We start from the raw sequence: 20,404 nt of genomic DNA, 5'->3' as shown, positions 1-20,404 counted from the left end.
GGCCTACCTGGGGAGCTGAGATGGCCATGTTCCCAGATCTAGTCAGGGAGATATGCAGAGGTATCTACTAGGGGTAGGGGGTTGGGAACATTTTTTTCTTCCTGATAAAGAACCTTGTGATAAGCAAACTGTATGTTCTTGCTCCTTCCTTCCTACCTAGAATGTTGAGCAGCTATCTGGAGATTCAAACAGTATCCTGTAACCATGACAACCAGCATGAGGTCAAAAGTCAACCTGCTGAGGATCACAAAGCAGAAAGACAGGAAGAGCTGGATCCTGGTGTGGGAGTTGGTTTCTTCCACCCATTCCTCTTTTCTCTCTTCCTCCTTTCCTCTTTTCTCTTCCCAAATTCACTCTCCCTTCACCTCTCCTTTAGCTGTTATAACATGGAAGTGAAGTATATTCTAGCTCATTAGCTATATTATACTGGATTGCCTATTTGAAATTTATTGGTTTAGTTCAGTTCAGTCGCTCAGTCGTGTCCGACTCTTTGCGACCCCATGAATCGCAGCACGCCAGGCCTCCCTGTTCATCACCAACTCTTGGAGTTCACTCAGACTCACGTCCATCGAGTCAGTGATGCCATCCAACCATCTCATCCTCTGTCATCCCCTTCTCCTCCTGCCCCCAATCCCTCCCAGCATCAGAGTCTTTTCCAATGAGTCAACTCTTCACATGAGGTGGCCAAAGTACTGGAGTTTCAGCTTTAGCATCATTCCTTCCAAAGAAATCCCAGGGCTGATCTCCTTCAGAATGGACTGGTTGGATCTCCTTGCAGTCCAAGGGACTCTCAAGAGTCTTCTCCAACACCACAGTTCAAAAGCATCAGTTCTTCAGTGCTCAGCCTTCTTCACCATCCAACTTTCACATCCATACATGACCACAGGAAAAACTGTAGCCTTGACTAGACGGACCTTTGTTGGTGAAGTAATGTCTCTGCTTTTGAATATGCTATCTAGGTTGGTCATAACTTTCCTTCCAAGGAGTAAGTGTCTTTTAATTTCATGGCTGCAGTCACCATCTGCAGTGATTTTGGAGCCCAAGAAAATAAAGTCTGACACTGTTTCCACTGTTTCTCCATCTATTTCCCATGAAGTGATGGGACTGGAGGCCATGATCTTAGTTTTCTGAATGTTGAGCTTTAAGCCAACTTTTTCACTCTCCTCTTTCACTTTCATCAAGAGGCTTTTTGGTTCCTCTTCACTTTCTGCCATAAGGGTGGTGTCATCTGCATATCTGAGGTTATTGATATTTCTCCTGGCAATCTTGATTCCAGCTTGTGTTTCTTGAGTCCAGCGTTTCTCATGATGTACTCTGCATATAAGTTAAATAAGCAGGGTGACAATATACAGCCTTGACGCACTCCTTTTCCTATTTGGAACCAGTCTGTTGTTCCATGTCCAGTTCTAACTGTTGCTTCCTGACCTGATTTCTCAAGAGGCAGGTCAGGTGGTCTGGTATTCCCATCTCTTTCAGAATTTTCCATAGTTTATTGTGATCCACATAGTCAAAGGCTTTGGCATAGTCAATGAAGCAGAAATAGATGTTTTTCTGGAACTCTGTTGCTTTTTCCATGATCCAGCGGATGTTGGCAATTTGATCTCTGGTTCCTCTGCCTTTTCTAAAACCAGCTTGAACATCTGGAAGTTCACGGTTCATGTGTTGTTGAAGCCTGGCCTGGAGAATTTTGAGCATTACTTTACTAGTGTGTGAGATGAGTGCAATTGTGTGGTAGTTTGAGCATTCTTTGGCATTGCCTTTCTTTGGGATTGGAATGAAAACTGACCTTTTCCAGTCCTGTGGCCCCTGCTGAGTTTTCCAAATTTGCTGGCATATTGAGTGCAGCACTTTCACAGCATCATCTTTCAGGATTTGAAATAGCTCAACTGGAATTCCATCACCTCCACTAGCTTTGTTCATAGTGATGCTTTCCAAGGCCCACTTGACTTCACATTCCAGGATGTCTGGCTCTAGGTCAGTGATCACACCATCGTGATTATCTGGGTCGTGAAGATCTTTTTTGTACAGTTCTTCTGTGTATTCTTGCCACCTCTTTTTAATATCTTCTGCTTCTGTTAGGTCCATACCATTTCTGTCATTTATCGAGCCCATCTTTGCATGAAATGTTCCCCTGGTATCTCTAATTTTCTTGAAGAGATCTCTAGTCTTTCCGATTCTGTTGTTTTCCTCTATTTCTTTGCATTGATCGCTGAGGAAGGCTTTCTTATCTCTTCTTGCTATTCTTTGGAACTGTGCATTCAGATGCTTATATCTTTCCTTTCCTCCTTTGCTTTTTGCTTCTCTTCTTTTCACAGCTATTTGTAAGGCCTCCCCAGACAGCCATTTTGTTTTGCATTTCTTTTCCATGGGGATGGTCTTCATCCCTGTCTCCTGTACAATGTCACGAACCTCAGTCCATAGTTCATCAGGCACTCTATCTATCAGATCTAGGCCCTTAAATCTATTTCTTACTTCCACTGTATAATCATAAGGAATTTTATTTAGGTCATACCTGAATGGTCTAGTGGTTTTCCCTGCTTTCTTCAATTTAAGTCTGAATTTGGTAATAAGGAGTTCATGATCTGAGCCACAGTCAGCTCCTGGTCTTGTTTTTGTTGACTGTATAGAGCTTCTCCATCTTTGGCTGCAAAGAATATAATCAATCTGATATCGGTGTTGACCATCTGGTGATGTCCATGTGTAGAGTCTTCCCTTGTGTTGTTGGAAGAGGGTGTTTGCTTTTCATTATATTACCTGTTTCTCCAAACCATCACTCTAAAGTGAGACCAGTAGGTTTTTTGCTCTCTGAGAAGCTGAAATTATTTTTCCCCATGGGTCAGAGCCAGCCCACTCTCATTTAGGCAAACCTAAGCTTGCTCTCCCACCCCCTGTCCTTCTCCATACCCAGGTGGCTGGCCTTGGTTCTAGCAGGCTGTGTCACAGGGTACCTTGGCTATTGGGACTGATTTAAAAAAAAAAAAAAAAAATCCTGTGGTTTCTGGGGAGTAGATGTAAACTGGAGTGAAAAGAAATTAAAGTTTGAAATTCAGTGAACTTTTCCCTGCTCCTGACATGTGAATAATGACTTGCTGATAGAAGCGGCTTTTTCAAAGATGGAAAACAATCTAAGATTTATGGACAAGTCTGTTCAAAAAGACCCAGCATTGCTTGGAGCCAAGGTAGAAACAATGTCAGGAGATTCCTAGATGTTTTCTGGTTGGAGGAAGGACAGGGTAGGGAGGAGTTTGGGGGAAAAGATGGCAAGAAGATGGAGGGAGGGGTTGGAACTGGCAGAATAGAACGCAAGATGGTTGGCACTTGGGATGATTTCTTGTGCCGAGTCTCTGAGTTCTAGAGTGACATGAACTGACAACCATTTCTGGCTAATGGCAGTGAGACACAAACAAAGCTGCTTTTTCTTATTGTCTTTACCTAAACGTCCTGAGGCTCACACCTCCTGCATGGATGGTGAGGAAGATGGGGGCCAGAAAAATTGTCCACATTAAGATAAATGAATCTTTTGTCTGAAACTGGAACTTGTGCTTTTAAGGGTTCTGCCTCGTTGCTGTGCATTTCGTCGTTGTTCAGTCGCTCAGTTGTGTCCGACTCTTTGTGACCCCATGGACAGCAGCGCGTCAGGCTTCCCTGTCCTGCACTGTTTCCCAGAGTTTGCTCAAACTCATGTCCACTGAATCGGTGATGCAATTCAACCATCTCATCCTGTGCTTCCCTCTTCTACTTTGGCCTTCAATCTTTCCCAGTATCAGGGTCTTTTCCAGTGAGTCAGATCTTCTCATCAGGTGGCCAAAGTATTGCAGCTTCAGCTTCAGCATCCATCCTTCCAATGAATACTCAGGGTTGATTTTCTTTAGGATAGACTGGTTTGATTTTCTTGCTGCCCAAGGGCATTTCGAGAGCCACTAGAAAAATATACCTGCCAATTTCTCAGAGTCAAATGTAAAATTCTTGGTCAGAATTCTGCTCATGGTAGAACCAATCTCTTACAGCAACTGCTGTCCCCTGTTCCTTCCTGAAAGGCCAGGGCTGCGGGAGGAGCCCCGTGGGAGCAACTCTGTCACCACGTGTCTGGAGAGCCTCCTGGGTCTTGTGGGTGCAGAGCCAACATTTCTGAGTGTATGTTTTATAACCACAGCTTCAAAGTATAAAAATAGAGTGTGAAAAATAAAAACAGGGCTCACAATCAGAGCCTCAGTCACCCTGCTGGTTAGAGAGGTTAGAGGAATAATAAAATTAGAGTAACCCAACTGAAAACTTGAAGAGCACTCACGTGCCTTTGCAAGGAAAGTTCCTGGACCAGACTTCTGCATGGCCTTTCCCAAGTGCTTAAGGCAGTTCAGCTCCCACTTAAAGTCTGTTATCACTCCTGTCTTCCCAGGGAGTTATTTATGAAGGAAGGTTCCCCAGCCAGCCTGCCAAACCAGGCATCTTGAACCGGGATGGCCAAGGTAGGAAAAGCCGAATGAAAAGCCCACAAAGGCTGTGAGGGTCATGGGTGGAGCTGGCGCTCAATGCTGCTTCTTCAAACTCACCCAAGCTGTAACTCAAAACCTGAAAACAACCTGAATCCTTTTCCAAACACAAACCGAATCTTTTACGTCACGTTCCATATATTTTCCTAACTCCATTCCCCAGCCCAGCCCCGCTTCACAGCAGAAACCAATTTGCTGAACACAGTAGGTTCTGGGAGTTTTCCTCCTCGAAGCTTTCATTTGGAACAGATTAAGGAGGAGGAGAGGGTAAGAATCTGACTTTTTTTTTTTATGCTTTTGAAAGAAAAGTAACACACTGGTGACTTTGAAGCAGAACCACTATGTTCTATGACTGGCTTTGAAAAAGATCAGGAAAATTTCATTTTCTAGTGTAACGAGACAGGATGGCTTGGGGAGCCCCTGACAATCCATCCTAATCTAAAGACCCAGCTTTGTTTGGATCACTGGGAACCCTTGGACTTGTCATGAGGCTGGGAAGGGGACTCTGACCCACGGGGAGCTGCCCACCTCCAATCTTGTGTCTTCATTTCTCTCTCAAAAAAACCCCCAAAAAACTAAAACATGCTTCAGGACAATATGTCAGCCTGACATGAGTGACTCGAGGAGTTTACCCATTTTTGCTCTGATGAAGGCTCCTGACCTTAAGAAGTTTATGGTGTGGGTGGGAGCATAACCAAGAAACAATGGAAGCCCTTAGCAGCGTGAGTCTGACAAAAGGAAAGAATACAAATGCCTGGAAGGTTTTGTGGGAAAGAAGGACCTGGAGCTGGGCCTTACAGAACCATTACCATTTATGTTGGTAGATAAGGGCATACATCACACTCCAGTATTCTTGCCTGGAGAGTCCCATGGACAGCGGAGCCTAGAGGGCTATAGTCCATGGGTCGCAAAGAGTCAGACGTGGTTGGCAATTAAACAACAACAAAATGAGGACATACCAGGCACAAGGTCAATATGGGCAAAAGCACAGAGGGAATGGGTAAGATATATGTAAAGAGATGACCCTGGGACTCTCTCCCCTACTCCCCATTCTTGGGTCTCTTCTAAGTGTGGTTTCCCCATTAAAGAGATACTTTTCCAGTAAATTCTAGCTACGGGTATTGCCACTGCAAGGCTTGTAATCTTGCCTCCTAATAAAGTTTGTTCGCAATTTGAGTGATGTGTGTTCCTAAGAAACGCAACAGAGATAAGCAATTAAACTTATCAAGGCAGTGAGAAATTGTAGATTAAAATTCTTATTGTGGATTATTGATTAACCTCCTTTTCTTACAAAATTAGCCATATGAGCTGCTAAAAAAAATAATTTGGATGCAAATACAGGGAAACCCTGTTGATTTTAAGTAAATAACACCTGAGAGGGTAAACTCCCAATAGCTTAAGGCCAGAGGCTCTATCTTCATTATGTCTGTGTCCCTGGCGATTAGCAAGTGGCCAGAACTTTCCAGGAACTCAGTATCTGTATGAAAACAAGAAGATGGGAAATGGCGAGACGTGATGGTCCCATCTCTCCAGATCAATTTCCCCTCCATACAGAGGAACAGGCTTTCTAGCTGCATAGGCGTCATATTTCCGAGCCTCTTATGCCGAGCCGTGTGGCACACGGCCGAGTCCTGGCTGATGGGGTGCCACTGGAAGTGGTGTATGCGACTCCCTTTCTCCCGCTCACTGCATGGTGGATGTGGCGGTGGGAGCCGGAACTGCTGTCTTGGACCACGAGAGGGACAGTTGAGACTGAGACTGGGAGGGCACCCAGAAAGGGAGTATGGGTCCCTGATGACGGTGGAGCCTCAGTCGTCCACCAGCCTTTCTGTGAGAAGGGAGGGACACGCCACTCATTCATTTAGGCTGCTTTTCACTTGAGTCTGTTACAGGTGCCAAATCTAGACATCAGCTGTCTCCAGTCTGAAACCCCAAGAAAATACCTTAGAAAGTCCATTTTAAGATGGGCCCCAAACTAAGATCTTTAACTGTGTTCCTGTAACTGGGGCACTTCAGTTGAAGGTGGGGGGAGGGTAGAGAGGGAAACAGAGAGAGAAACGAAGAGACAGAGGAGGTGAGCTGCCGGCAAGGCCGACCTTTGTCTCTGATCCTCACCTGATGCTTTCGCCCTCACTCCTGTGCATAAGCCTCACGAGAAATCGCTTTGGAAAAGCTGGATTACTGCAACACAGTGAGGAGTTCCTCATTTAGATGATGGTGGGAACACTTCCTCCTTCCTCAGTCCTGATACATCAGAAAACTGGCCAGACCATAATCTCCTAAAATCCTGCTCTCCTCAGAACTCCTCTTGATACACTTACCTCCTAACTGCTGCTGTGTACAGTCTACAAAGAGCCATCCGGAGGGCATATGGATTTATAACCCATCAACCCATTCATGATCTAAAGGTACACACACACACACACACACACACACACACACACCTTTACTGTGCACACAGATAAAAACACTCCTGGAGATGCCCTGTCATTACCAGGGCCACCTCCCCTTTTGTTCTGTCTACACCAGCTCCTGCTACATGGGTTCTTAAAGTCAAAAAAGAGGAGCAGGGTCACGGAAGACCAGGCTATCGCCCTGAGAGACTTGAGAACACGGCTCGAGGGTTTCGTAGGCAGGATGAGGGCCTTACAAGTCTCTGAGAGGATGCTGAGGAATGAGGGGCTAGTGCGGCGGCCAGACGTGACTTTTCAGGCAGTAGCTATGTTGTAACAGTTTGCGTTAGACCATCCTTTGGTTGCTGGGACCAGAAGATGTTCTCTGGCAAGTCTGTCGGTGAGAGTACTTGGTGGGGCTGGGAAGAACACGGGTCAGTGCCCACCACAGTGGAAGAGACTTCCACTCTCTGAGAGTGGGAGTCAGGCCCGAAGCTGGGGTGGAGGCTGGGGGTGCTGCTGGCCTCAGTCGTCCTAAGCAGCCCAGGGGTAAGTGGAGATGGGGGCCATCTCTGGTCATCCCTGACAGAGAAGGGACCTCAACTCATGAAACTGGCTTAGGTTTCAAAAGGCAAGACTGCACACACGGGTGCACACGAGACCCTCACATCCTGACAGGGCCTCTCGGGGGAACGTGGCGGCCCCTGAGCTCAGGAACGAAAGCGAACAAGAGGAGAGTTGAGGCCACGAGCAGGAGAACGAGGATCACAGGGCACTGGGCTCGCCCTGACGAAGAGGGAAGATGAGACCCACACCAGCACCATACGGCCTGAGCCCCAGACTGTGGGTTCATCATTGCCCGTGGGGCCGTCACCTTGTGCCCCGGGAGCTTTCATGAGCAGCAGCAGGGGAGGCGAAATGATGCAAAAATGACTGTCATTTCCTCTAGAGGAGCCGGTTGTTGTCCCTCTGAGGCTTAGTCACTGGGAGGCCATGGAAACAATCCCATCACCCTAGCAACTAGGTGGAGGCAGCGTGCCCCGCGGCGGTGGTCACCTGCTCTGATTTAAGACCGGAGCATTAGTCTGCATCTGCTTCGGCACATCAGTGGGGGCGGCTGCCAGTGACGCACTCAGTGAGACGCAGGTGAACGTCAGGAGCCCAGGCTTCCTGGGACAGCGACTGATGGGAAGGACATTTGGTACGTGTTAACTGGGGCTCTGCTGGGTCAGTCCACCGAACCTGGGGTGGGTGTGTGGGGCTCCTGTCTTGATCACACATGATAGTCTTGAAGGAATAAATGGGAAAATACAGAACTAATTCCTGCTCAGCTACTCTGCTTCAACAGCCATTTCCCCTTGCCCTCTGCCCAGGCAATGCCAGGGTCTGCTTGGGAGTTAGCCTCACAATTCCTAACTTGTTTCCTTCCCTGGAACCTACTGAGAATATAGATGGACACCCAGATGGCCCTGGGAGAGGGCCCAGGAGGGAGCAAGGCCGTGGAACCTCAGGGCTGACGGCAGGGTGTGGTTTTATTGCTGGGAGATGCCTGGTTTCATAGAACACTCTGTTCTTCCACCCCTATGATGCTGGAGTTCCTCCAAGCTCTCTCTTCCAGGGAACCTTCCATTTCCTCTGCCTTATGCGACAGCATCCACCTTACCCTCGATGGGTTCTCTCCGACCCAGAAGTCTGGATTATTCTCAGTGGGCAACTGACATTTCTGTCACTTCGTTTCTATAAATTAATAACGGCTTGGGGAGCAGTGGAGAGAAGCGCTTTTCTGTGTCTCGGGGGTCTGTGTTTTAGGCCTCGTTTCCTTACTAATTATGTGACACTGGGGCAATCACTTATTTACCTGGGCTTCCGTTTCCCCAACTGTAAAGTAGAGGCTCTAAAAGCCTCAGATCGTGTGATTCCTTTTCTCTAGGAAGGACAGGAAAATAGGGGCACACTCAGCATTCACAGAGGACCTCCTGCCACGTCTGGCTGCAACTGCCCCGGCCGCCACAACTTCTATTCCCTTTTCTAGGACAAATTCTGTGTGTCTGAAGTCTTGGGGCTCCAATCCATTTTCCTGGTTATGATTCCAGTGTTGTCTTCTTTAAACACAGCATTGCGTTTAGAAGACTCCCAATGTCCACTTTCTATTAACTCCTAGGTTCCAAACCTAGAGGCTCGGCTTAGACTCCTTTTCCTGTCTTAGAAGAAGTGTTGAGTGCAAAGCCTTTGTCACCACAGAAGTGAAAAGCCTTTGTCACCACAGGATCCTGAACTCCCACTTGAAACTTGGCCAATTTCTTTTTTTTTTTTTTTTTAATTTTATTTTATTTTTAAACTTTACATAATTGTATTAGTTTTGCCAAATATCAAAATGAATCCGCCACAGGTTCAACTTGAAACTTATCTCCCACAAGACCCGGGGTCCATTACTTCAATTCTCTGAATTTCAGAGAAATTTCAGAGAAATTCAGAAGATAGTAAAATGGAGAAGAGAGTGAAGTATTTCGCAGAGTGACTGTGAAGATCACAAAAGGTAAAATGAAGCAGGAGCCTCCAGAGGGAAATGTTCTCCCCCGCTGCTGGCCCACCCTGCCCTGGCCTACACACCCAGACCAGGGCCCCAGGAAGAAGGGGCCCTCATTCTCAGAGCTGCAGCCACCAATGTTTGCCTTCCAGATGGATTCATTTGGCACGGGTCCCAGCCCACTGACCATAGCCTGATGATCAACTGAAAGGTGTTCCCTGGCTGGGCACTTCCCAGGGCCAGCTCCATGCTTGACCCAGGGGCCCCCACAGATGAAACCCTTGCTCAAGTAAAGGACAGGATGGAATGGGAGGGAGAGGGGGAATTAATCCAGGACCTGCCACTGCACAAGAGGTGGGTCTAACTGTGGCTGAGTTAACCCACCCTAACAAGGACCCTGGAGAATCCCAGGGACGGGGGAGCCTGGTGGGCTGCCATCTATGGGGTCATACAGAGTCGGACATGACTGAAGCTACTTAGCAGCAGCAGCAGCAGCAACAAGGACCCACCATTTCAGGGCAACTCCACAGCCGAGCATCCACACAGCTCTACCTCTTCTACCTTAAGTCGTTTCTAAAAACACACTAATCTCTATTGGGTTTAACTACTGTGATTATACATCCCTCCATTCCATTGATCATCAAGAGTGATTTTTGTTGAGCATCTATTATGTACTAGGTCCTGGGGATATAGTAACAAGCAAAGCAAGCAAAAATCCTAAATCCCTGGAATTTTTATTCTGGTGCATGCATGTTAAGTCGCTTCATGTCCCACTCTTTGAGATTCTATGGACTGTAGCCCACCAGGCTCCTCTGTCCATGGGATTCTCCAAGCAAAAGTATTAGAGCGGGTTGCCCTGTCCTCCTTCAGGGGATTTTCCCGATCCGGGATCGAACTCCCATCTCTCACGTCTCCTGTGTTGGCAGGTGGGTTCTTTACCACTAGTGCCACCTGGGAAGCCCTTTATTCTGGTGGAGAGAGACAAATAACAAGGTAAGTAAACAGTAAAATAATAAGACGGTCCAAGAACCATGCAGAGAATAAAATCAGCAGGGTGAAGTATCAGCAAATGATTGGGTGGGGTGGTCAAGGCATCTCTGCAGACATGACACTGAAGCTGAGATTGACAAGCAAGGCGTCAGCTGTGTGGGGCCAGAGGAGACCATTCCAAGCAGTGGGCTCAGCTGGTGCAAAGGCCCTGAGGCTTCATGAGCCACAGGACCCCCACAGGAGGCCAGGGTGCTGGAGCTGAGAGAGAGGGAGAGGGCCTAGCAGGGGATGAGGCTGGAAAGAGAAGGCAGGGGTGAGGCTTGAAAGAGAGGCAGGGGTGAGGCTGGGGAGGGCTTTGTCCGTTACTTCAGGAGTGGGGTTTTATTCCGAGAAGGAAGGGAAGGTCTGAGGAGGGGAGCAACATCCTCTGATCTGTTCCCTAAGAAGGGCCCTTCAACAACATCAGGGACTGTGGACTGCCGGCAAACGAGAAGACGAGAACAGAGGCAGGAAGGCCAGGCTGGAAGTTTTCGCCAATGTCCAGGTGAGAGATCCTGGTAGCTTGAACTGGCACGTGAAACAAACCTTGTGGACAGGCACTTTGCAAATATTTGTTGGATGAATATGCATGATGTCACCACTTCTGGCTTCATACTTAAATAGTAAAAGAAAAACCTGTGGTTTATCTCTGTAGGAGTAAGAGGAGGAGTGAGAAAACAATTCAGGACTTAAAAATACGCACAAGGGATGAGCGAGGCAAGTAAGTTTAGCTTGTCCCCAGGGGCATTTAGGTCAGGCTTCGAGGCAGTTATGAGGGGAATTCTAGCGTGGTGGTCACTGTTCTCGAGAAACAGGGATTTGGTACCTGCGTGTGAGATGACACTCATGGGGGCTTAAAGGTCCAAAATGGAGGCTGGGGCCAGTCTCGGGGGCCTCCGAACAGAAGAGACACTTTGGAGACAGTGTATCTGAGTAGAAGAGGAAAGAAGCTGTTGGAAGGCCGAGGCAGGAGGGAGGCCAGACCCAGAGGACCGGACCCTGAGAACCTGCAGGAACCAGGAACAGAGCAGGGCCTTCCGCCGGGCACATGGCCGGCGGGAGGCTCTGGAAGTTCCAGGATGGAGCTGTCTGTGACTCAGCACGAAGCCCGTGGGCCTCGGGCTTTGCTGACGGAACGGCCACCGCAGGGCTGCTGTGTAATGTCACAGTGACCCGGTCTCCCTCCCGGCTTGCTCAAGGGCCGGAGCGCGTGAGCCACGTTCACACTCTCATGCGGTCCCTAGGGCTCTGTGTGGTGATGACAGTGTGTGCGTGTCTATGTGTGAGGGGCGGGGGGTGTGTGGTAGCGGGAGGAACATGTCTAGGGGGAAACTGACCAGGCGCTGGCTCTCTTCTTCCTCAACTTGCCCTGGCTGTGTAACTGTTTCCAATTAGCCCGACAAATAAGACTATGACCACCTGCCTCCTGCCTGGTTCTCTCGCCTCTGAGTCTCAAGTTTTCTACATCCTACTCCTGTCTACACTCTTCCGCCTCCCTGCTAAGCTCCATCCATGTTCTTGGATCTCTGTGGCCCTCGTGCAGAGCACAGAGGCTCCAGCAGTGTTTCCTGGTTACCCCAGGGCCATGGCCCAGAGTCCCTAGGCTGGCTCCCTGGCCCTGCAGTCTGAGACTCAGACCCAAGAGGTGTGAGTGAGGAAGGACCAAACAGTCTGGTGGGGCTGCCAATTCTTACCCCACAAGCCCCAGACAGTGAGTCATGCACAAAGATGGCCTCTCCAGATTGTCCGAAGCAATGAACACCACGCATAGCACCTTGGGCCAGTCCTAGCAGGGAGGGTCAGTCTGCCTGTTTTGGAGCTTTGTTGTTTCAAAGGGCACTCTAATATCCTCAGGGAACTCATGACTGATGACTCCACTACCGACTGGTAGGTGGCCTATTGTGGTGGAAGATCAGCTATCAACACCAACTGAGTACCTACTGTGTACCTAATAGAAGACAGTCTCTAAACTCATGGGCTAGTTGGGAAGATAGAACTAAAGTGTATGAAAGAGCAAATGATAAAAGAGTAGGAAATCAAAGGCTGTTCATAACCAAACTGCTGCAGGAGTTCAGAAAAAGGGGAGATCTTGGAAGGTGGGGGGCATTGCAGAGAAGGTGGGATTTAGGGTGTCATCCCTAAACATTTCTATTTGGCAGAATGAACAGGCATTCTATGATTGTTTTGTGGCAGGGGACATGGTGGAAGGGAGGGATGAGAACTCCTTGGAGCTAGTACTCCAAGGAAAAGAACCACCCATGGCTCATGTCCATGAGGAAACGTGTGCTGGCTTCTCTCTCCATTTCTGTATCTGTCTCTCTTTCCCAAAAGTCCTTTATTCTTTTATAACTCTCTCTTCATAAGAAAGTTTCTGCCTTTTATCTCAATTATATCTAAAAAAACAAAAACAAAAACAAAGTTCCTACCACGAAGTCATCATTCTTGAACCTAAACACTGACAGTGGTTTGAGGTCTGGACCTCCTTGTTAACTGGCTTCTTTCTTTTCCTGCATCAACCAAAGTTACTGTTGGGTATCAGAAACTTTTTTTGAATCTCATAAACAGAAACAAGGAAAGGAAGGAGGGCTTCTGAATCAGGTGGCATTCCCTGGCTGAAGCTGGAAGAGGAGGGATAGAGGGAGATCCTGAGCCAGAGAAGGTGAGGAGCCTGAGGAGGGTGCTTCAGAAGGCCAGAGCAGGCTAGAGCACCACAGCCCGCCCCCTGCATCTCCTCCGGCTCACAGTGAGCACCCCCTCTGCAAGGTGAGCATGCAGGGTTCCACCTCAGGCTTCTAGATTCAGCCATCTCTGCAGCACCCCTCAGGTCAGACCCTCCATCCTCTTATCCTAGAGTTTTCAAGTCTGACGCCACTGTATCAAATGAGACCCAGCAGAGACCATGTATCAGAGACAAAGGGTTCTACAAAAAAAGAAAGGCTATGCAAACTGTCATACACAGGATGGATAAATATCAAGGTCCTACTATATAGCAGAGTATCCTGTAATAAACCACAAGGAAAAGAAAATGTCAAGAATATATGTACGTATAACTGAATCACTTTGCTGTACGGCAGAAATTAATACATTATAAATTAACTATACTTCAATAGAATTTTTTTTAAAGGTTATGGAATAACCTCAACTTGCTGAATTTTGGCCATCTTCTACACCTCTGGGTGTGTTGTTTTTCGAAGGTGCCTTTCATCCTCTCCTCCTAAACAGGCGGTTGAAGTTTGTACCTTCACAAGCCTCCCCTGCTGCTTCCACCTAGAACTCTGCCTCACGCAGAGTCACACTAATCTAGTGATTGAAATTTAAACAGTGTCCAGGCTGGGTTTTTTTTTTTTTTTTGCCTCATATGGAAGCGCTTGTTCAAATGAGCTCGGATGTGAAATTCTGGGGTATGAATCTGTAAGACAGAAGTGAGCGAGCTGCTCAGGTGGAAGCAGAGAGCCCGGGAAGCAGGAGCAGCCCGGCGATGGCCTTTAGTGTCTCCTGCATCTGCCATGAGAGCACTTTGCAGAGCGTTTCAGGGCTTGATGTCAAGTCAGAGCAGGGGCAGGAGTGGGGTGCAGCCCCACCTGGAGTCCTGACTGAACACTGTGTCTTCCCTCCTGAGAATTGCAATCCCTTCCTCTTGAGTCCCAGGGCTTCCCAGGAGGTGCTAGTGGTACAGAACCCACCTGCTAACGCAGGAGATGTAAGAGACGCAGGTTCGATTCCCAGGAGGAGGGCACGGCAGCCCACTCCAGTATTCTTGCCTAGAGAATCCCAACGATAGAGGAGCCTGTTGGGCTACAGTCCATGGTGTCACAAAGTGGGACGTGATTGAAGTGACTTGGCACGCACGCACACGAGAAACACCACATGCGCCATTTCTTCTGTTCCTCTTAGCATCTGTGACTGGTGTAGAGGGGAGGGGAGATGATCGGGGGGGGCAGGTCCCGCTGATGGGGCTTCCTCATGTCCAGAGCTGAGGGAGCCTCAGGGGTGCTCAGAGTGTTAGTAACAGCCGAGCAGTTCCACCTTCCAGGTGACCGTGTGGGGTGGAGCACGTGCTGGAGCACAGTGGAACTCGGCAGGCAAAGAGGCGAACAACAAATCCACCCTCCCGAGGGCTATCTAAACACCAAGTTATTTCCTCCAGGCCTTCCAGAATCATTAACTAATTCACACCACAAACTTCTACCTCAAGCCGGCTGTGTGCATAGTGACTGGTTTCAGGCAGGCCTCTTCCATGCTTTGTGGTGGAGTGCTGGGCCTCCCAGCGGCACTGCGCTGTGTACTGGAGAGGGAAGGACAGAGCCAACAGTGTGCGCTGTTCCTCCAGCAGATAAAGATCCCCCTCTGCCCTCTCATTTTCCATTGCCGACGCTCCAAGGCCTAAGGAATACTCTGTCCCAGATCACGGTGACTGTGGCCTCTACATGCATTTCCTGATTCCTGACAGGTTCACTTCCTGGAACGCTCCAGTCCTCCTGCTCTGTCAGTGCCAGAGGTGTGTTCAGGTACCTCCCTTGGACACCTCCAGGTTTGAAGCCTTGAAGTCAGCTCCGCTTTCCCTTCTCTCCCACCGCCCACGAGCACAGCCCCCAGTCCTCTTGAGTCTACCCCATACTCTCTCCATCCCATCACTGCTGAAGGCAGCTCATGAGGACATTAGCCCACCAGGCTCCTCTGTCCATGGGATTCTCCAGGCAAGAATACTGGAGTGGGTTGCTATTCCCTTCTCCAGGTGATCTTCCCAACCCAGGGATCGAACCTGGGCATCGCAGGCAGATTCTTTACCGTCTGAACCACTAGGGAAGCCCGAGGATGCTTGATACCAGCTCCCAGCTGACCTGTCTCACCCTCCACTGACGCGTCTCCAGCCCTGATCCATCTCACATGAGGCTTCTAGAAAGAGCTCCTCAGGTCCACATTCCTGGCAGCATTACTCCTCTGTCTGAACCCTCGCCGGTCTCCCTTCACCTATAGAGGAGGTCTTTGGCCTGGGATTCAAAGCCATCCAAGTGTGGTGGCCGCCCCTGCTTTTCTATCTTTGATTCCTGCTCCGCTCCCCTGGCCTCAGCCTGTGATCTGGCCACACATATCCGCCAGCTGCTCCCCAGAAAGCTCTCAAGTTGCCCTCAACTTCAAGTCTGGCTCCGGCTTTTTCTTCCACGTTGAAATGCTCTCATTTGTGTGCAGCTTATCCCTTGCTTTGGGCAGCTCCACTCTGAGGAACCTCCCCAGGACCCACAATCAAAATGCACCCCAACTTCTCCACATCCCCAGCTGGTTGTCAGTATGAGCACAGAGCTCCTTCTGTCCCTATCCAGCTGTCATTTATAGGATGAGATCTCAGAGGCAAGGACTCCTCATGGTTTCTTTCTTTCTTAGGAGGAGAAGAATTAACACTTAGCCTTCTCAAAGAAGCCATTAAGTATTAGCCTTTTTAATATGATTATTTTACCGTGGCACTTTTTAAACCACTGATTTGAGGACAAAATTATGTACATGTATTTTCAAATTCCCTGGTGGCTCGGATGGTAAAGAATCCACCTGCAATGCTGGAGACTTGGGTTCGATCCCTGGGTTGAGAAGATCCCCTGGAGGAGGGCAAGGCAACCCACTCTAGTGTTCTTGCCTAGAGAATCCCTATGGAAAGAGAAGCTTGGCTGGCCATGGTGTTGCAGAGAGTCAGACTAAACAGTGACTAAGCACAACACACACAGCACATTTTCAAGGTCAGTAAGACCCCCTGGAGAAGGAAATGGCAACCCACTTCAGGATTCTTGCCTAGGAAATACTATGGACAGAGGAGCCTGGTGGGCTATATATAGTCCCTGGGACCATGAAAGTTGGACACAACTTAGCGATTAAACCACCACTACCCTTTTCAATGTACTTAAGACTCAGTAGTAACAATGAACTTGGAACACCAAAGAGCAAGCCAGTAGCAGAGTATGCTAGAAAACCCCTGTATGTTCAAGGAATGTGAAAACTTCACCATCAGCTGCTTGGTATCCTTGAGAGATGTCAAAACAAGACAATACTGTTCTAGTGAATCAGCTGGCTAAACACTGACTAGAGCAAAAAATCAGGGCGTGGTGCCCAGTTCTCAGTTACTTTCCATCTAAAGCAGAAAGATGTGCGTTTTTTTGCTTAAGAAAACCACGCTGCATTATGGAGGTTCTGTCTAAGCATTGCTATCAGGCAGAACAGAGAACACACGGGGACACGGTGAACGATATCCTCACACAGTGACGTCACGCTGCTGAGACCTCTGAATGTGAGGAATCTGGCTTGGCTTTGAGTATTTGGATGCAAAATTCACTCAAAATGAGTTTTTAAAAAAGGTGGACGTGGGGCAGGATGTTTTCACATAATTTACGTGAGAGAAGTTACACTGGGGGGTGGAATACCCGACAATCAGGCAGATGATCTATCAATATATATACTGTATTAGTCTTTTCTAGTTGTGGAATTGGATTTTTAAAAAAACATTTTATTTTGAAATAATTTTAAGCATACAGAAAAGATGCAAGTATAGTAACTACTTGTGTTTACTACTTACACACACAATTTTATTTTTTCTGAGCCATTTGAGAGTAAGTTGCAGTCACTGTGCCCTTCTCCACCTTAATATTTCAGATGTCCATTTCCTAAGAATAAAAATACTCTTACAAAACTATTGTACAGTTATCAGATTCAGGAAATTTAATATTGATTTTAATCTACAGACAATATTTCAATGTTGTCAGCTATTCTAATCATTTTCCGTATGGCTTTTCAGCCCTCCAGTACAGGATCTGGTTCAGGGTAACATACTACATTTAATCGGTCTAGATTCTTGTCTTTTTCGCACCTCAAATCTTCTTTTATAGATCAAGATGGGGAATACAAAGACAAGTAGCCTTTTACATTACTTACCCCTTGAGGCTTTCACACATGGAACTGTAAATGCAAAAGACACTGAATATACAATTCCTGATTTCTATTTCTTGAGAAAAACCAGAAGCAGGGAGAACACGGTAATGAACTTGGAAAAATTCGGAAAGAAATCTAAGTAGCAGGGCAAATACTCTAAAGATTAGGAGAGAAGAAGCCCACTTATGAATTCCAGCATGAAATGATCTTTGCCATCTTTGGTGAGAGGGTCCTATAGTAATCTAGTGAGAATTACATTCTACCAAATGCTTACTGAGCACTCGCTGGGTGTTCCATGTATCCTTCTAAGGAACATGTATAATTGGAAAAAGGAATAAATCATTCATGGCAGAATTTGGGGTATGAGGAACTCTGAAAGCTTGGGACAGGGATGGGAGAAGGCTGCTTGCACAATGCTCGCAGTGCCAAACTGAAGGTTTTCCCACTGAGAGGCCAAGCTGATCCTGGCTAAACTTGAGTAGTATCATGGGAGATTACTAACACACTAGCTTCCTCTACATATGCAGAGAAAAGTGACCAGACCATTATAAGAGAAGACTCAGGTATGGGGAAGTTCACACATTCCAGAAGAAGCTCCCAGGGGAATGAGGGACCTCGAGTCAGGTACCAGCACTATATGGCTGCTTCCCCTCCCGTTCTGCTATGCATCAGTGTAAACTTCCTTGCTCAGCTTGTGACTACTTGTCTCAAAATGGTGTTCTTCTCCCCTTTGGGATGGCTGGTCCAGAGCTCTTTCCTGAGATCTAGCCCCAAATGCAGGGAATCCAAGTCTACCAGAGCAGTTACCTCCCCATATGGCCATTTGTTTAGAGGTGTGACCTTGCTTCTATTCCACTTAGCCCTGTCCCTTCTACCCAGAGGTCCATTTTCTGTCTTTAGCCTGGAGTTCCCTTTTGCTTCCACAGCACTTGCCCTCACATACAGGTAACGAGCGTCCAGAGCTCTAAAAAAGCTCATATTATGAGCTGAGTGGTTATGAACTCAGAACTACTCATCTAGGCTGCTCCTCTTTCCACTCCCCTCCGGCCTCCTGTCACCACCAAATGAAGAGCCAAGGCACAAGGAGGATCAACTTGAAATGCACGGAGGAACCAAATGATGGATCTGTAATTCCTGGATTATGTAACCATGGAGAAAATCTAGACTTGGCCTTACTTAAAACGGATGACCATGTAACCAAGAGAAGGTAAAGCAGTTTTTCTCTATGATGTCCTAGAGGAGATGTCAGCAAACTGTGGTTAGCAGATCAAATCTGGGCAGCCACCTGCTTTTGTAAATAAAGCTTTACTGGAACACAGTCCCTTGTCTGCCTATTGCTTAGGCTGCTTTCTCACTAAAATGGCAGAGTTCAGACGGAGATTGAATAGCCTAAAAGATTCACTCTCTGGCCCTTCACAGAAAATGCGTCAACTCCTGTCCAAGAGCTCTGAGGCATTGAAGAGAGATAAGCACAAAGTACCTGTTGACTGGTGAGTGTTTTCCTGTGACATGGCGGTCATCACAGTTTCCGTGGCTGCATCTCGGACAACTTGCTCCTCACTTTGCAGGAGGGTGAGGACACATTTCCAGAGAGCAAGCGTATCCTGCAGTCCTAAGAAGGCCAAAAAGAATTCAGATTACCTAGGACACAATCTACAGGCTGGCACAAATAACTGCTTCAAATCCGGTACTGAATGAGTTATTCCTTTTTTTGTGGGTATTGCAAGGAAGGGAGACCTGAGAGTCAGATAAAACAGGAACAGTGAGGACCCTAAGGGGGCAGGTTTGGAAATGTCCTTTGGAATAGGAAAGGCTTTTGGAGGCCCCAGGCAAGGCCCTCGGAGAAGGTATGACCTGGCTGACTCAGGCCTAGCTGTCCACAATGACTCATATTTCTCAGGAATGAAACTTTATGCCTCAAGAGTGCTTTGGGGAAACTAGCCAAGTGTTGATCTGAGTGACTGTTTGAGCTTATAAATTCTGAAAGCAAAGTTTCAATCAAAATTGTGCTTTGGGCGGGGGGCGGCAAGAACCGAAAAAAAGCAAAGAGCCACGATATAGGTTGCGCCATGTCCTGACCGCCGCCGCCCCCTGGGCAGGGACCCTGTCAAGTCCACATGCCTGGTGCTGCTGGGGACCCCAGAGAAGGATCAGAGAGCGTCTGCCCTTGAGCGACCGAAGTGGACATCAGGTGGAGAACACATGGTGAGGGGAAGGCAGGGCTGGGAACGCGTGGCTGTGACTCACCACAGAGGCAAGGTCCCTGGGGCTGGTGTAAGGGAGGTGGGCTGCATGAGAGTGGGAAGGGCTGGGGCCTCAGAGGAAGGAGGCATGCTGCCCAGGTGGGGTGGGCCGCCAGGAAGACCTCCACTCACCATCCCCTGCCTGCTTAGTGGGGAACCAACTCTGCCGTGAGAACTCTCCTTATCCTACCCTCTCCCACATCCGTCCACAACTGCCGCCAACGCTTCAGTCATTCTGAGAATAGTAATGGCTCCCTCTGGGGTTTGTGCTCTCTGGTTATAAATCTGGCTTTAAATTTTACTGTCTTTCCTTTTTTTTTTTGGAGTTGAATATTATTTCATTCATTTTTTTCTTTTTATTTATGATTTTTACTTTTTTAACTGGAGGATAATTGCTTTCTAATAATACTGTGTTTCTGCTGTACAACAACACAAATCAGCTTAAGGACACATATATCCCCTCCCTCCTGAGCCTCCCCTCCATCCCACTACTCTAGGTGGTCACAGAGCACCAAGCCGAACTCCCTGTATTATATAGCAGCTTCTCCCTAGCTATCTGTTTTACACATGGTAGTATATATATGGGGCTTCCCAGATGGTGACAGTGGTAAAGAACCTGCCTGCCAATGCAAGAGACTTAAGAGATGCTGGTTCAGTCCCTGGGTTGTGACGATACCCTGGAGGAGGGGACGGCAACCCACTCCAGTATTCTTGCCTGGAGAATCCCATAGACAGAAGAGCCTGGTGGGCTACAGTCCATAGGATAGAAAAGAGTTGGGAACAACCGAAGCAACTTAGCATGCACACACA

The 20,404-nt window shown here is 47.8% G+C and overlaps 1 protein-coding gene and 1 long non-coding RNA gene across 21 annotated transcripts in view; one reads left to right on the top strand and one right to left on the bottom strand.

Annotated features, from left to right (window-relative positions):
• The window catches only part of THADA (THADA armadillo repeat containing), a 335,209-nt gene that overhangs the window by 31,404 nt on the left and 283,401 nt on the right, over positions 1–20,404 (bottom strand). For 18 of the 20 annotated variants that reach the window (XR_015137049.1, XR_015137050.1, XR_015137051.1 and 15 more), the window contains one exon: positions 18,832–18,963. Coding sequence is in view for 16 of the 20 variants with exons in the window: in XM_086327224.1 (XP_086183350.1) it covers positions 18,832–18,963 (132 nt within the window). In the remaining 4 variants the exon portion in view is untranslated. Of the gene's footprint in view, positions 1–16,986; positions 17,087–18,831; positions 18,964–20,404 lie in introns of those variants that run through there. The other 2 variants (XM_086327234.1, XM_086327235.1) reach the window with 1 other exon arrangement.
• LOC147363422 (uncharacterized) lies at positions 9,319–10,325 on the top strand. Its single transcript, XR_015137059.1, has 2 exons — positions 9,319–9,419; positions 10,281–10,325. It is a non-coding gene; the product is annotated as an uncharacterized LOC147363422 (long non-coding RNA).

Source organism: Bos grunniens, chromosome 11 (genome assembly GCF_055505025.1).
Source record: "Bos grunniens cultivar Pamir isolate PY7600 chromosome 11, Bosgru_T2T1.0, whole genome shotgun sequence".
Classification (NCBI taxonomy): Eukaryota; Metazoa; Chordata; class Mammalia; order Artiodactyla; family Bovidae; genus Bos; species Bos grunniens.
Note: the sequence above shows the minus strand (reverse complement) of the source record. Positions and strands in the feature narration are given on the sequence as shown.